At 41.8% G+C, this 16,109-nt stretch overlaps 1 protein-coding gene across 2 annotated transcripts in view; it reads right to left on the bottom strand.

Annotated features, from left to right (window-relative positions):
* sppl3 (signal peptide peptidase 3) overlaps positions 1–15,487 on the bottom strand; it is a 50,146-nt gene extending 34,659 nt beyond the window's left edge. For both annotated transcript variants that reach the window (XM_076284089.1, XM_076284088.1), the window contains exon 1: positions 15,043–15,487. In XM_076284089.1, coding sequence (XP_076140204.1) covers positions 15,043–15,065 — 23 coding nt within the window. In that variant the 5' untranslated portion in view covers positions 15,066–15,487. The remainder of the gene's footprint in view (positions 1–15,042) is intronic.
* Positions 15,488–16,109: the final 622 nt, after the last annotated feature.

The following is a 16,109-nucleotide window of genomic DNA, read 5'->3' on the forward strand; positions in this document are numbered from 1 at the left end:
AGAAATATTTTCTCCACTTGCGTACTAGTGCAGGGTGCTTGCATTAAGAATTGCATTAAGTTCTCAAAGTAATGGCTGATATCTGCTAGGATTTTTTTTTTCTCATGCAAGCAATAGCCTAACCATACAGAGTAGCGCAAGGAAACATTGAAATTGCATTTGTAGTTAGAATAAACTGCTTTGTGAAGTAGAGATGCACCGATTGCAATTTTTGGGCCGGTTCCGATTTTATTTCTTCTTACCATTTTACAGCACACACTAATAGTTATTTTCTATCTTTTCTTTAATAGAACATGTTAAAATAGAAATGTAATCAACTTATCAATAATGAAATGGCTGTTAAAAAAATGTAACCGGTGATTAGACAGATTCTTCTTCAAGTCTAACTTCAGCTGCAGTATCAAACTATAATGCCAGTGTAATTATAATGCCATATGCTATAATGTTATAATGCCAACTACAGTGTGGGACATTCTTTTTACAGACTACTAATATAAATGCACTGTTATGGAACATCCATTTTTTTCTTCTCACATCCAATATCCAACTAAAGTTATAAGAACAATTTTCATGATACATTTGAACATGCTACCATGGAAAATATTTTCATATGCATTGTTGAATTTATGGGAGGGCGAGGGAAAAGTGGGAGTAGGCTATCACGCAAACACAGGGGAGGAGAAGTGCTAATAGCGATTAGGTGCTCCACCATATATGAAAACAGCGCACGTCTGTTTTGCGGTGAAAAACTTAAATCTAAATTCCGGTTAAATGAATCAATTAGGCTATAGAAACTTTCAGAGACAGTATTCAGTATTCAGAGCATCAGTTTTCTTTATTGTAGGCTACAATGTCAAAACAACTTTAACTTTTGTTTGCCTTTCTAATAGGCTATCGTCAGTGTTTGGAATAACGCTGTTTAAAAGAACGGCGTTAGGTAACGACGTTATTTTTAACGGGGTAATAACTAATTACTTTTCCCGTCGTTACAACGCCGTTAACGTTACTGGACCTTAAATGCAGTGCGTTACTATGCATTGATTGAATAAACTGTAATCCGAACGCACCCTGGCTCACAGCTAGTAAGGGGGTGGGTTAATAACGACGTAAGCGATTATGATTGGCTATCATGAAACATGACTGCCTTAGCTAATCAGAGCCAGTGCTTTTACACACTTGCCAGCACACGTGCCACACACACGCAACAGCTAAAATAGAGATTCGACTAAACAGCAGAGGTCAGGAGCAATCCGGAAAGTTGGCATTTTCAAGGTGGAGATATAAGCACTACTTCAAATTCATCAGGGCAAGAACGTGCATGTAATGTGTACATTATGTCCAGGAGCGAAGACTTTGTCGACATCCGTTGTAAGCAACTCTAATTTAATGAAGCATCTCACACACGCATCTAAAGCTAGTGGCCAAAAACACAGATACCTTCAACACAGATGATAGCTCGCCATCCACTAGCAAAGAAGGACTCGGAGCAAAGTCCTCCAAGCAGCAAAAGCTAGATCTTTCTGCCTCACAACAAAAACCTATGACACAGGCTTAAGTCAACCGTAGGTCTGTCGATGTGCAATATCTTGAATTTCCCCTTGAGGATCAAGAAAGAAAGAAAGAAAGAAAGAATCTATCTATCTATCTATCTATCTATCTATCTATCTAATAAATATCGAAAGTTATGTAGCCTACAAACACCTGTCTGTTCTACTCATTTCAACTGGCTGCTCAAAACATCCAAATTCTTTGACATATAGCAATTTTTTTTTTGTAACAGTAACGCAAATAGTTACTTTCCCTGGTAACGAGTTACTCTTATCATAGAGTAATTCAGTTACCAACTCAGTTACTTTTTGGAACAAGTAGTGAGTAACTATAACTAATTACTTTTTTAGATAGATAGATAAATAGATAGATAGATACTTTATTGATCCCTAGGGGAAATTCAAGGTCACAGTAGCATACAGACAACATACACACATTCACTAACAGCAGAAAAAGTAATTAAAAGTATATAATATAAAAAAACACAACTAAGCAATAAGGACTGTAGAAGATAAATATACTAATATACTAAAATACAAATTATACTAAATAAAACTTAATCTAAATCAATTATAAAAAACAGTATCCACATAGTGGGTGATTAATCAATCAGGTGCGCTTGCAATGACTGAAGCAGGGACTGAGCCTGTGGTCCTCTGTGCATAAGGTAAGGTAAGGTGCTCTTTGTGAATGAGTGTCATGGTGATGGTGCAAATGAGTAAGTCAAACGAGTAAGACAAACAGTGCAACAGTGCAAGAATAAAGTCTATATATCTATGTATAAATAACTATATTAAGAAAGGTATAAGTGTGGTCACAGTTCGGCTGTGGCATGGAGGGAGGGGTTGTGCATATGTGCTAATAAAGCACGCAAACAGTGAGGCAGAAGACAATGGTAAAGTGGCTAGTGGACAGACAGTTCAAGACATGGAGGTGGTGAAGAGGCAGACAAACTATGCGGAGAAGTCTATTTCTCCTCTTCCCTTAAGTGATGCATTGAACAGTTCAATGGCCCTGGGGATGAATGACTTCCTCAGTCTGTCTGTTGTGCAAGGCAGTGAGCGAAGTCTCCAGCTGATCAGGCTCTTCAGCTTAACAAATAGTGCTGTGGAGTGGATGACACTCATTGTCCAAGATGTTGATCAGTTTGTTCAGGGTCCTTTTGTCAGATATTGAAGTGATGCACTCCAGTTCAGCTCCCACTACAGAGCCAGCTTTCCTTACCAGCCTGTCAAGTCGCCCCGCATCCTTCTTCTTTGTGCTTCCTTCCCAACATACCACTGCATAGAAGAGGACGCTGGCAACAACAGACTGGTAGAACATCCTGAGGAGCTTGCTGCACACATTGAAGGAGCGCAGCCTCCTCAGAAAGTACAGCCTGCTCTGCCCTTTCTTGTAGAGTGTGTCAGTGTTGGCTGACCAGTCCAGTTTATTGTCCAGGTGGAGATCCAGGTATTTGTAGGTGCTTACCACCTCGACATTGACCCCATCAATGGAGACTGGTAGCAGAGTGGGCTTAGACCTGCGGAAATCCACCACCATCTCCTTGGTCTTTGAAGTGTTGAGTTGGAGATGATTCAGTTTGCACAATTGCACAGTCCTCCACCAGGCTCCTATACTCCTCCTTCTGCGTTCCTGATACACCCCACAATTGCAGTATTGTCAGAAAACTTCTGCATGTGGCATGACTCAGTGTTGTAGCAGAAGTCAGATGTGTACAAGGTGAACAGGACTGGAGAGAGCACAGTTCCCTGTGGCGCTCCGGTGCTGCTGATCACAGTGTCAGAGAGACAGTTCTTCAGTCTGACGAACTGTGGTCGCTCCGTCAGGTAATCTGTGATCCAGGTTACCAGGTGAGTGTCCACACCCATCTGCAAGAGCTTGTCTCCCAGTCTGAGGGGTTGGATGGTGTTAAAAGCGCTTGAGAAATCAAAGAACATGATTCTCACAGCACTTTTCCCCTTGTCCAGGTGAGAATGTGTCCTGTGTAGAAGATAAGTGATGGCATCGTCCACGCCCACTTTCTCCTGGTATGCAGACTGTAACGGGTCTAGTGCATGGCGTACCTGGGGTCTGAGCATACCTAAGACGAGTCGCTCCATTGTCTTCATCACATGTGATGTTAGAGCGACAGGTCTGTAGTCATTAAGCTACTAGGATGTGGCTTTTTAGGGACAGGGGTGAGACATGATGTCTTCCACAGTGTTGGAACTTGTCCCAGGCGTAGACTTAGATTGAAGATATTTTTCAGTGGCTCCCCCAGCTCAGCAGCACAGGCCTTGAGTAGCCTTGGACACAGTCTGTCAGGCCCCGCTGCCTTTCTCGTGTTCAGTTTCTTTAGTTTAGCGCTCACTTGTTTTCCTGTGATGATGGGGGGTGTAAGGGGAGGGGAGGGGGAGGGGTGCATCTGGGATCTGTATGTCTGATGGCTGTTGACTGAGGTCGTTGTCGCCTCATTGTTCGTGATCGCCGTGTGGGGGAGGCAGGGCTGTACAGTGCGACATATATGTCGCACATGCTACAAAAAAATTTGTTTGTGCGATGGATGATTTACCAACGTAGCACTGGTGCTACAGTAGGCCTATACAGTTTTGCTTATGGCAATACAATGCATGCGTGTGAGACTGACAGGGAGGCTACAGCAATTACCTTCTACTGTGATCAGTGCAACTGGCTACACCAGATGTCATAGCGGCTCGTAGGCTACGTTAAAAAAAAAAATAGACCCGTCTTCTGTTTTTGCGCGTCGCGAACGGAGCTCTTCGTTACACGCCCAGTGTAGGCTCCCGGTGAAACGCTTGTTTGTTTGTTTGAGGTGCGTATGTATAGACTACTTCTGTGAGAGGGGAATCTATGTAGGCTACTTTGATTTCAACTTATTTGCAGTCTATGCGATTAAAAACTATGTCTACTTGTTTGTAGGCATAGTATCCAAACAATCCAACTCCAAATCAAACAACACCTTAATTATCCTCGCGAATCAAACAAGTGATGCCTAAAGCGAAAGTATCTTCCGACCGGGCCGGGCTGAGGTGATTAGATTAGGCAAGCAGAGGTAGAAGTGTGTGGCAATCGCCTTGTTGCTTTGCATTTTTAGTTCAGTTTAAAACGAACAACTTATCCAAACAACACCATTCAGATCTAAAACTTAGAAGAAAAAAGTCCACCGGGACGTTCGCTTCTAACTGTCAAATATGAGCCCACTTCATGCGCAACAGTCTCGCTTAGTGCTTAATAACCTTTACAAGATCGGCTCCGAAAAAACCTTCACGACACTTTAATTAGCCTACGACTGCGTTAGCCACAGACCTTCAGCTATCTTTAGTAGGCTACCTATTGTAGCCTATGTGTATGGAACCGTCTAGGGATGCATTTGACATGTCAGTTAGCCTACTCATTTGCACCACTGGTTAGATGTAATTAGGGTATTTCACTCGTGCAATGACAATAAGGTTGAATGTAAGGTTACACTAATCTAAAAACTTAGAAATATGAACTAAACGTGAATTAAATCTTAGTGGAATAAAATCTTCAGCATATCTTGTACTTATTCAAAAATAAATGAACTGACTTCCAATCCATGAATAAGAAAAATTAACAAAAAATCAATGTCATGACCTGTCTTCCTGATACCCATTGAAAAGTCTAACTGCATGGAACTGTCATGGATTGTTTTTTTGTTTTTACAAAAACACAACAACCAAATAACATATCATGCTGATAGCTTTTGTTAATCTCAAACACAATGTAGCCAGGTGAGATGTTTACAACTACATGACCTTTTATCAATCCAGTTGCAGTAGGCCTAGATCCCAAACACAATTGATGAACTGTGATGAACTGATTGTTTTTAGAGATTTTAGAGGTTTTATATCGATGCTACAGAATTTGTGGCTGGTGCTACAAAACTTTTAACCTCTGTAGCACCAGTGCTACTTGCAAAAAAAGTTAACGTACAGCCCTGGGGGGAGGGGTGCAATATCCAGTGATGGTGGGGGTACGATAGCCTGTGATGGTGGAGGTGAGTGTTGCACTGGTATTGAGGGGGTGTGGGGGTGGGGGTTGGGGATGACCACCTCCTTGATGTCCCTTTTTTAAAGTAACATTCCCAACACTGGCTATCGTTTGTTCACTTTCACGACATCCACTTCTCAATCTGCTAGGCATAGCCCTAGTCTACGTGCAGTAAATAGTTCTAGTATTTTTTTTAAAGTGGAGTAGAACTACTAGGGCTACTGTATGTCGCTGCTTGTTGACATTGTTCTTTTTAATGTCGCAATCGGTTATCTCCGTTCAGCTGCGCTTGTGGTTCAGCTGTGGGCACACAATTAGCGGCAGGGATGGGCAGTGATGAGCGATGTTTACGTAGCCCATGAAGTGACAGCTTAGTAAATTCCACACAATATGGCAAAGCACAGCGTTCGCTGCATAGAAAAACTCAATAGCCTATTAGCGCTTTCTGTCCCGAGTGTTGGCCTGGTTGCTAGCTTCTTCAAACTTTGCAAACTCAGCTGGGTGTTGTTACAATTGCAGCAGGCGAGTGCATTTGACCGGCATAAAATCGGCATAGTATTAGTATATTAGTAACAGTATTAATATGACTAACAGCTCTGGATCTATAGATTGCCCTCTAGTTTTCCTATGGGGGGGGTGTTGTGGGCCATATGGGAGCTCACAGACATGCCACTAGAGTGCAGTGCTGTAGCTTCCTGGCTGCGTTAGCTGCTGACTGTAGCAACTCGAGCTAGGTAGGGCTGCAGCTATCGATTCTTTTTGTAATCGATTAATCTAGCACTTTATCGATCGATTAATCGGAAAACATTTTTTTTTGCATTTTTAAACAACCAAAACAAATAATGCATAACGAAACTGACATGGCTGTAAAATGATCAAGTAATTGGCACAGAGGTATTTATTCTAACTCCAACATTTGGCTCCAAAACTAAGCCCATTTATTGCATTTTACCCATTTAGTGTTTATAAGTGCCAACAATTAAATAATGTTCAAAATGCTCTCTGTAAAATTGCAGCCTCTTGTGCATGACTTAGCTGGGCTAAGCTGTCCATACTATGTTGTGAAGTGCTGGGAGGGAGAAGAGGGAAAGCAATTAAATGTATTAATATGCACAACAAGTTTCATGCTGTAATCTAGACTTGACATCAAAGTAAATATCTGTTTTAGATTTCTACACCTGCAGCATTTACCATTAGGCTACTAACAAATAATGTTACCATTAGGCTACTAAAAAATAGCCTACCATTAGGCTACTAACAAATAATTTTACCATTAGGCTACTAAAAAAATATTTCTGGGGTGAGCCTATTTGCTATGGTAACCCAGCAACCTGTGTGTGTGTGTGTGCACGCATGCGGTGCGTGAGGGAAGATGAGGGTGCATGCATGTGTGTATAAAAAGGGGTTCTTTTTTAGGCATACTGTCTTGCAATTGAACGTGAATAAGTTTACTACTTAAAAACATAAAAAGCTACGACATCACGACATCGCTACAAATACAGTCAAACATCAATGTAGGCTATAGGCTACGTAGATAGATGATAGATAGACTAGATAGATTGATAGATAGCCTACTTTATTGACGCTTGGTGAAACAGCATGGAGTGCATGTTTTCGTTTCAGAGTATGTAATGATCCCAAAACTTTACTTGAAAACTTTAGACATTCTCTGCCATTTATGGACATCTTGACTCCGTCCATCGTGCCAGCTAATTCAGAATAGACATAACCTATGATTCAGAATGTATCACGATTCACGCGCTAGTGGTGTGCTTCCTGAAAAACGGTCTGTGTGGAACAATCAGATCCCTGCGCGTATAGTGCACGTCATAGGAATTTAACGAGGCTTCGAAACAGGGTTTTTGCCTCGAGTAATTTTTGTAATCGAGTTATTCGAGTAACTCGATGAATCGTTTCAGCCCTAAATAATAATACATTTCATTTTTATAGTGCTTTTCAAGACAATCAAAGAGGCTTCACAATTTTTACATAGATACCAAAATACAAACCACCACACAAGGTACATGGACGGAGTCACATAAACAGGCTCCCATATGAAGGCTCTCATTATCAGGCTTCTTTACTGCTAAGCGCTGGGCAGCACTGCAGGGGCACTGGGGGGTAAGTGCTTTGCCCAAGGGCACTCAACAGGAGTGAGAGGAAGGTGCCATTTTCACAGGGACACAAATCCACTGCTCTTTAGCCGCAAGCGCGCACCACTCACGCAGAGTTGGGATTAGGGTGGGGGGGGGGAGGGTGCGTACAAACCCAAAGCGGAGAGAGTGACAGACAGATGGGTATATTAGCACCACTGACGTGTCATCGTTTTGACCGCTCATATTGAGTTAATCTCACTCGTGCAAATGTGGTCAGAGTTTCACTGACCAACTGTTATACTTAGAGGCCTTTATATGGAGGCTGCCAATCACTAACGACAACCATAGCAATCAACACAAGTCACAGGAGAAGAGAAGCAGTGCTGCATGGCTGTGTGATGGAACTTACGTGCTCATAGTATATGTCCTATTATTTAAACATAACTCCAAGCATCACATTTGACAGAGCAGCATTGGCTAAGGCATTGGAACACTGTCAGGAGTGCTAATGTCAAACAGCTTTTTATGGGGGGGGGGGGGGGGGGGGGGATATTCAGATACCAGACAACAGAGGAACAGCAGTAAAGTGTAGTGCCAACTAGGGCTGAACGATTTATTGCATTTGCGATAATATCGCGATATGATGAAACACGATTTTCAAACCGCAAAGGCTGCGATTTGTAATATGTGACGTCACCAAAACGCATTTATACTTGCGCTTGCCGACGCGCCACCAACTCTTCTCACCGACCACTGAAAAAGCAAAAAACGTAAACAAGAGGACCAGCTAACAGTGTCAAGAAAGGTCTCATCAGTAGAGCTACTTTGGTTAAAAATAAACCTCTTCATTACCTTTTGCTCGAACCTGCCATGTCCCTGGTTCTAGTTCATAATTCCCCTGTGCTGCTACTCTGGCTGGTAACTTCGTTCACTTGTCCAGCTGACGATTAAAACTCCACGACTGTTTAGGCTGCACAGCAGCCATTCACCTGTGCACTGGGGACTTTGTTTACTGGAGTACAGTGACAGTGGGGGCATTTGCGATATCCAAGGGGGTTGGCGGCACAGAATTGATGCATAATGTTATCCGCAAGTAGTTGACACAGCTAACCACCAAAAACCCAGCTGTTCTAACATTAGCTTACCAGCTAAGGCTCTAGGCTACATACATGCTGCTAACTTTGCATGTTTAAAGAGTTTTGTCTCCGCGATTGGCTTTGTGATATGAACAAACTAGTTAATTTGCATGCATGCGTATTGCGCTGCGGTGTTGATGATGCTAACCTTTAGTTAACACCGAGCCGAACGGTCATTCGGCCGCATTTATTTGCGCTACAACAATCTACAGTAGTTTGTTCCGATTCACGTGCAAGTAGCCTACAGAGGAGAGGAGCGGGTCTGTGTGTGTGTGTGTGTGTGTGTGTGTGTGTGTGTGTGTGTGTGTGTGCCTGCGCGCGCGCGTGTATGGAGAGCACAGGACAAGGAGAAGCCGTGTCAGTGCCACTACATGTAGACCTATTTGTTAACTAACGAGAAGGTCATATCTACATGAAATAGAAACAAAATAGAAACGAATCAGAATCATTAAATGTTTACAAGGCTGGAAGTTCAACAAATATAGGTCTACTAATGTGATTAAAATATTTCATTCATCAATCTTATTCAATGACCTAATGCCATCATAACATAGGCCTGGGCTCCAGGAAAGAACAGTTTATGTTTAACTTATCTAATTTTGTGTTGGTCATACTATAGAATAATATATTGCTTGTCTTTGTTGAATAAGACAGAAGATAAAGGGCTTAAAAATAATTCCATATCGCATCGCAATCGCAATATTGGTGAGAAAAATCGCAATTCGATTTTTTTCCAAAATCGTTCACCCCTAGTGCCAACATCATATCAAAGGAAATGTGAGAAGGAGAAAATGTCCAGGTCCTAGAAGCACAACTTGGCCACTAAAACGGCATTCCATCGGAATACCCAATGCTGTGTGAAACTCAAAGTAGTAACGCCATGAGCTGCCTATACACGAATCCAGCGAAACTACCGGAAGTAAGCGGGCGACATTACTGAGCTGTTGCTGGGTAGCGTTGCGCCAGTGCCTCCTATTGGATTGGTTGCGTCTACTGGGATAACAGCCCGCGATTTACGACTGTCTCACTACTTCTTTTATAATGTCGAGTGGGAAAACATGTTCCGTTTTCAATAGACCAATTTCACAGTGTCCAGGTGTCCGGCCTCATTGATGTTAATGATACCTTAATTGCCAGGGTAAAACGTCTTCCTGTGTCTGTCTTTCCTGTGGACTTTTCTTTTGCTGTCTATGGGACAGTGCTCTTCCACAGGAAGTTGATTTACACAGCGGCCCCATCTTGTGAAATGGGCTAATTGTTCCAATAGCAGCAATAAAATTACCAGTTGGAAGAAAAAACAATGTGAGATACACAAAATACCCCGGTTCGACTGCCCTGTCTGGTCGCCTAACATTACCATACGGTTTGCACAGATAGCAGTTAGCTGTACCTTACCCTTTTTTTTGAAATGTGAAAATTAGACAAACAATGGTTACAAATGAAAAACATGAATTTGTTTATTTGATATCCATTCATTTATTTATTTATTGTTTTTTTTTATTGTTTATTTATATTTATTTATTGTTGCCAGATATTTTTATAGTTTCCTCGTTAGCTAGCCTAGCTATTGCAACGTTAGCTAGCTACAGTAGTTAAGTAGATATAATATCAACCTATTCCCAATTATGTCTTTATTATCCCATTCTCTACTCTAAGCTATTTTCATAAATAATCTGTAAGATCGCTTGTACCTATCTGTGACTGGAGGCCACTGTCATAATCAACCCAACAAGCCATACTGCCTGGCTATAGCGGTCATTGAGGGTGCGTTATCAGGGAGGTTTGTTTACATACCAGTAACAGCTCAGTAATGGCGTCGCCACAAGATGGCAGCCTACATAGAATGTTCGTCGGATTCGTGTATAAATTGGCTAAGTAACTAGAAGTACTGATAACAAAATGAACATACAGTTTTCCATATACATGTGTTGATAACATTTAGGAGCATAGAGGCTTCTGCAACATTTCCCTGTGAGTGATCCTTAAGTCAACAGAAGTTCATGTACAATTAGAAATGTTTACCTATTGGCCATGATGCAGCATCTCACATATCTGAGATTTAGCTGCTAACTATTTATCCTGACCAATTATTTCTTTGCTAGATTTTTCCCAATATGGTTTGAAAAGATTACCATGAAGGGCATTGTGTACAACTGTTACATACAGCCCTAAAGTGCTAAGGAAGTTTCTAGAGCCATGGATAAAACACAGCCTACACCATCACAACAACAATCAGCAACTTCAACCTCCAACCAAAACAAATAAAGGAATATCATCATCATCATCATCATCATCATCATAATCATAATAATAATAATAATAATAATAATAATAATAATTAGGGATGCACCGAATCCAGATTTTTGGGGTTCGGCCGAATACCGAATCCACTGGTTAAGATTCTGCCGAATCCGAAACCGAATCCTACTCCATCCTCAGTCCATTAACACAGTAAGCACATTTATGAAGTAAATAACATCCACAGCAGTGTATATTTAATTTTATTTTAACTGTAAAAAAGGCAACATTAGGCCAGGATGACTATTTTGACAATTAGGCCATCTCAAGATCCAACCAATAGCCTATACAAAATATGAGTCTTAATCCCATAAAGTACAAAGTACAAACCAAAGTGCAACCAAGTAGGCTACAAACCAAAATCTTTCAGTTTTCACCAAAGTGCAACAATGCAAATAAAAGTTTTTTTTTAAATCAAAATGTTTGGTGACTAGCTAATGGTTGGCTATTGAACAATTACTCAAAAAACTGCTGTTGTTTTGGTTGGAACAGCTAAACTACGATTAACAGTAGCCAAATATAACACAAAATTGTAGGCCTAATCACACACCTATAACCGTAACCTGTAGGCTAACCTCAACCTCTTACATGAAATGAATGTTCCCTTTCAGGAAAACAAGACGCTCGGCATTAAGAGGTGACAGCCGGATGCACAACTCGTATTCTTTCGAATGTTTCATACGCAAATGTTTTAACAGCGGCGATGTTATGTACTGTTTAGGGTCCTTACCACCACGAGACAAAACGGCATTGCAAATTGAACATGTAGCTCGACTAGAATCACCTTCTTTGGACTGAAAGTACTGCCAAACAACACTTTTTCTGCTCACGAGTTCCATTTTCACTTTCTCACTCACACAGCCTGAGCTACTGCATTCGAACGGGCCACCTACGTAAACACCTTCCTATAATCAACGGCGGCGTCATGACGTCGACCAGCGTAGCGCACATAGTGTAAGCGTAGGGTTCGGTTCGGTGGGGGAAAATTCTAAGGTTCGGCAGAAACCGAACCCCGTCAAAAAATCCAATATTCGGCCGAATCCGAAACCGAATCCTGGATTCGGTGCATCCCTAATAATAATAATCTATAAAAAAATAAGACACAGAAAGCTGTTCTTGGCTAGCTACATGTGATGGCTATTATTATGTACTCTGCTAAATAAGATTTCTAAAGGGTGGGGCAGGAACGGACCCTAGCTTGGGGAATCTGTTCTTGTTATTAGGCATCTCAAGTACTGTGCCAAAAAATGAGTGAAGGGATCTTACACAGTTGTTCCAAACTATCCCTGGCGTTACTGACAAAAAATGTCTAGCATCCGAAATGATTCAACACACCCAAACATGAATTTCCATACGAGGAATGAGAGGCTGGTTTAAAGTTAAAATTAAACGCAATAGTTAAACTGCTTATTGCATTTAACCAAATCAAATGCTACTGTACCTCTAATGAAACTGTTTACATTGAGACAGTATGCATACTAAATAAAAAGAATGATGATGGCTCTGACAGTGACGAACTATGTAAGAGATGGATGGTACAAGTTTATACACCTGTAGTACTTCTGAGTTTGAGAATGTGAAAAGAAAAAACAGGGGAAAAACCACCACAAAAGCAGGAATAAAAGCTGAATGACCCAGTAGTCATGTATGACTAATATGAACTGTAGATTATCTGTATTGGTGGCTCAGACGGTCTAACTGTTAGTCTCTCTAAACCACAAACAACTATTACCCTAGAACCACACAGGAACACCATAATCAACAACTGCAACACATTTTGAGCAGAAGATAACGCTCATACAAAAATGTCAAAATCCTGCACATGTGTGGCTGCAGAGATGCAACACTCTGCTGTAACACACAGCTGTAGGTGCAGTTAGGCTTCATTGTGAAAATATGCTCCTTTTGTGCTACGGTTAATCGGGCAATAACCCTGAAGCTATAACTCTGGATGAGGTAGGATCCTCTTTCTGATCCCTCACCGAGTATGAGCATCCCTTTCAACATTGGAGGGGCCAAGGGAAGCGGTATCTGCTTTTTTCTCTCTCACTTTTTTTTCCTCCCTTTCTTTCTATCTTTCTTTTTTTTTGTCGTGACCAAGCAGCATTCCTGGGACGAGGGGGGAAATATCTTTTGGAGCACTGTTCCTCTCGTCTCACTGACCAGAGCATTCCTGCTGCAGAATTAACGGCCATCAAGCACTCATTTGGTGCTGCTGCTGTTGCTCCTCGCATTGAGGCAGGCTGACTCCACAGTGAGCTCATTCTCTGCTCCTGACAATAAGTCTCAGTGCCCTTGCCGCTCAAGACGGAGGGTTACAAAAGACGGACCTGTGTTGTCATTGCCCATCTCCAACAACGCTAGCTGAACCCAGTCACTTTTAACAGAGTCTGTGTGTGTCTGTGTGTGTGTGTGTGTGTGTGTGTGTGTGTGTTGAACAGAGCACTCATGATTGGCAGTGATATTTATTATCTGGGGAGTAATTTTTTGACGCTTCTTGATGCGTTGATGAGAGAGACTGAAAGGCATGTCACTCAGGGGAGATGGTATTTGACCAGCTGTGCCGCCTGAAGGATTCTTGGCAGATGGGTTATCTGAGGATTCAGGTCCTGAAACCACTCACACCACAATACTGGTAGTCTTCCTTAGGCTTGGGGATCCATGCTTAGAGCGAACTCAAAACAATACAATATTGACCAGACTGAATTCATTGGTCGGTATTTAAGGATAATGTATCCTCAACGTTTAGAAAGCAGAGGATACACATGATTGTAATCTAAAAAAAGAATCTGATAAGCATCAATGTTTTGTCTTAGTTAGCGGGCCCACGTTGTTTGGGACTTTCAAGAATTACCTTGATTCTATGACCTGAAAACCTTTTCTGCCAACAGGCGGTCATCGCTGCACTAATGTCGACGTGAGATACGGCTAATCAGGTTGGACAAAGAGGATTTAGTGGTATTGACTAAGAGCAAACAGTTTTAGGTCGTCCGTACCTTCGAGGTAGCCATGCATCACACAAACAAAACATTTGTGGCACAGGGGCTTTACTAACGTTTAATCTGTCCCTAAACGTAAAGGGATTCAGCATATGTCTCCACATCCAATCATCAAGTCTCGTTATAGCCAGAACCTTTATCTTAATTGCAACTTTGTCACAGATTCAGACCTTTTATCTCGATACCTAGATTCTATGATAACCATTTCCAATAGAAAATTAGCTGGAGGAGTAATATTGGCATCAGCTAAAGGTGCTGACATGCAATGAATAAATCGAGCAACTGCAGCACACCGAGGTTACCTGATCAATTGAAAGATTTCAGTTCAGATGGCTAGCTAACGCTGGTCATCTCGTAATGAACCATTATGCTATGCTAGCTGTACATGATTATTCTTTGTTGAGCTAGTACATTAAGCTAGCAAGGCTAGTTAGCATACACAGCTAGTTGGCAGGCTAGCAACCCCAGCTAACGTTACGAAAATAAAAAAAGCCACTTAGCAATAGGCTAGCAACTCTCAGCTATATGGATACATTACAATGTTGTACTTGCAAATACATGATAGCTAATTATCATTTCCTGTATGGATATCATGCACATTAAAGTTGACAATAGGTCAAATGTGGTGGAATACATGTACAAAAGGATGTTCTTGCTACAAACCCACTGAACCAGATTAACCCACTAAACCATTTTCCTCTACGGCCAACAATTAACCAGCTAGCTAACGTTAGACAGCCGATGTTAGCTGGCTAGCTAGTGGTTAGCTCATAAGAGCACTAACACATACGAAGCTCCCTTTAATTCTATAGGGGATAACAATAGTTCAACTGCATACAGACCTGTATGCATATTCATATATGTTTTGGATATAATTAAGCTCTTGGTTTAATTCGAATCGTATAGGTTGCCTTGTTGACCAACTAGAATTCTAGGGCTATGCGCACTCACCAGGAGTAGCTTTGCTCCGCCATGTCGCCGATTGACAGTCCGATGGCTCCGCCACTGGAGCACAGATTCGGGATCCCTGAAGCAAAACGGAGAGTCCTGGTGGGGAAATGTTCCGCCTTTAAGTCAAGATTTGTCTTCCTAACAAGCCCTTTTTGACAACAACATGGCGCTATTTTCCGTAGCTGTTCAGCTAGCAGACTAGCTGGATGGATGGCAACAGAAACGACAATGATGGCTTGCTAGCTGGCCAAGACAAAGCAGTCCGGAAAAATGTTTTGTCAATATAGCAAGTGTCCTGCTGTCTTACTGTCCTCCAAGCAGGCCTATATATCTGCGGTCCCTAAATTAGCCGTAGATCCATCTTATGAACGATATTTCAGATGTCTCTGTGCAAATCTTCTCAGAGTTCTGCTGGCTGTAATGGAAGCCGTGCAGCTTTGTTTTCTGTGGCGAGACTGAGTCACGGGGACGCGCACTATCGTCCTTGCCAGTGGTTTGCTACAGCCGCGAGAGTGTATAGACTAGCGTGTGTAGCAATGAAGTGTAGCCTGCCGAAAGGAGTGGGTTGTCTACAAGGTATTCCAATGAACGACAGTCCTAGAAACGAGCACCCGCAATTCACTCTGCTCGAAACCTAGTAGGCACATTTAAGTCATGCAATCTATAACGCTATATTTTTCATTTCAACTCCTTTTTTACAATGTTGACCTGCACGCCCTGTACACGCTGAACATTTATTAGCCCAACCCTTATGATTTCTTTGATTGTTTCATAAATGTATGCACTTTTGATTGCTGTGAGGTGAGAATTTTCCAGGCTTGCGTGTTGTGATTAGAATGGGTGCGCTCAGTGTTTATTTATGTGGCCTGTGTAGACTTTGGCTACTTTTATGTGACATTTCTGGAAGTAAGATAGTATGATTCTGAAAGCCTATCACTTAGTCTGCCCCCCCCCCCCCCCCCAACTACTTCATTACTACAGTTAGATAGCCTAAGTCTACTCAATGATAATATATTTGAAAGGAAATTAGGAAGCTAGTCTGCAAAATAGAGTTCAGTTTGTGGGCA

This window comes from Alosa pseudoharengus, unplaced genomic scaffold, assembly GCF_046254945.1.
Source record: "Alosa pseudoharengus isolate Yale_2024_CS ecotype anadromous, Long Island Sound unplaced genomic scaffold, YU_APseudo_1.1 YU_APseudo_1.1_scf_14, whole genome shotgun sequence".
Lineage (NCBI taxonomy): Eukaryota > Metazoa > Chordata > Actinopteri > Clupeiformes > Clupeidae > Alosa > Alosa pseudoharengus.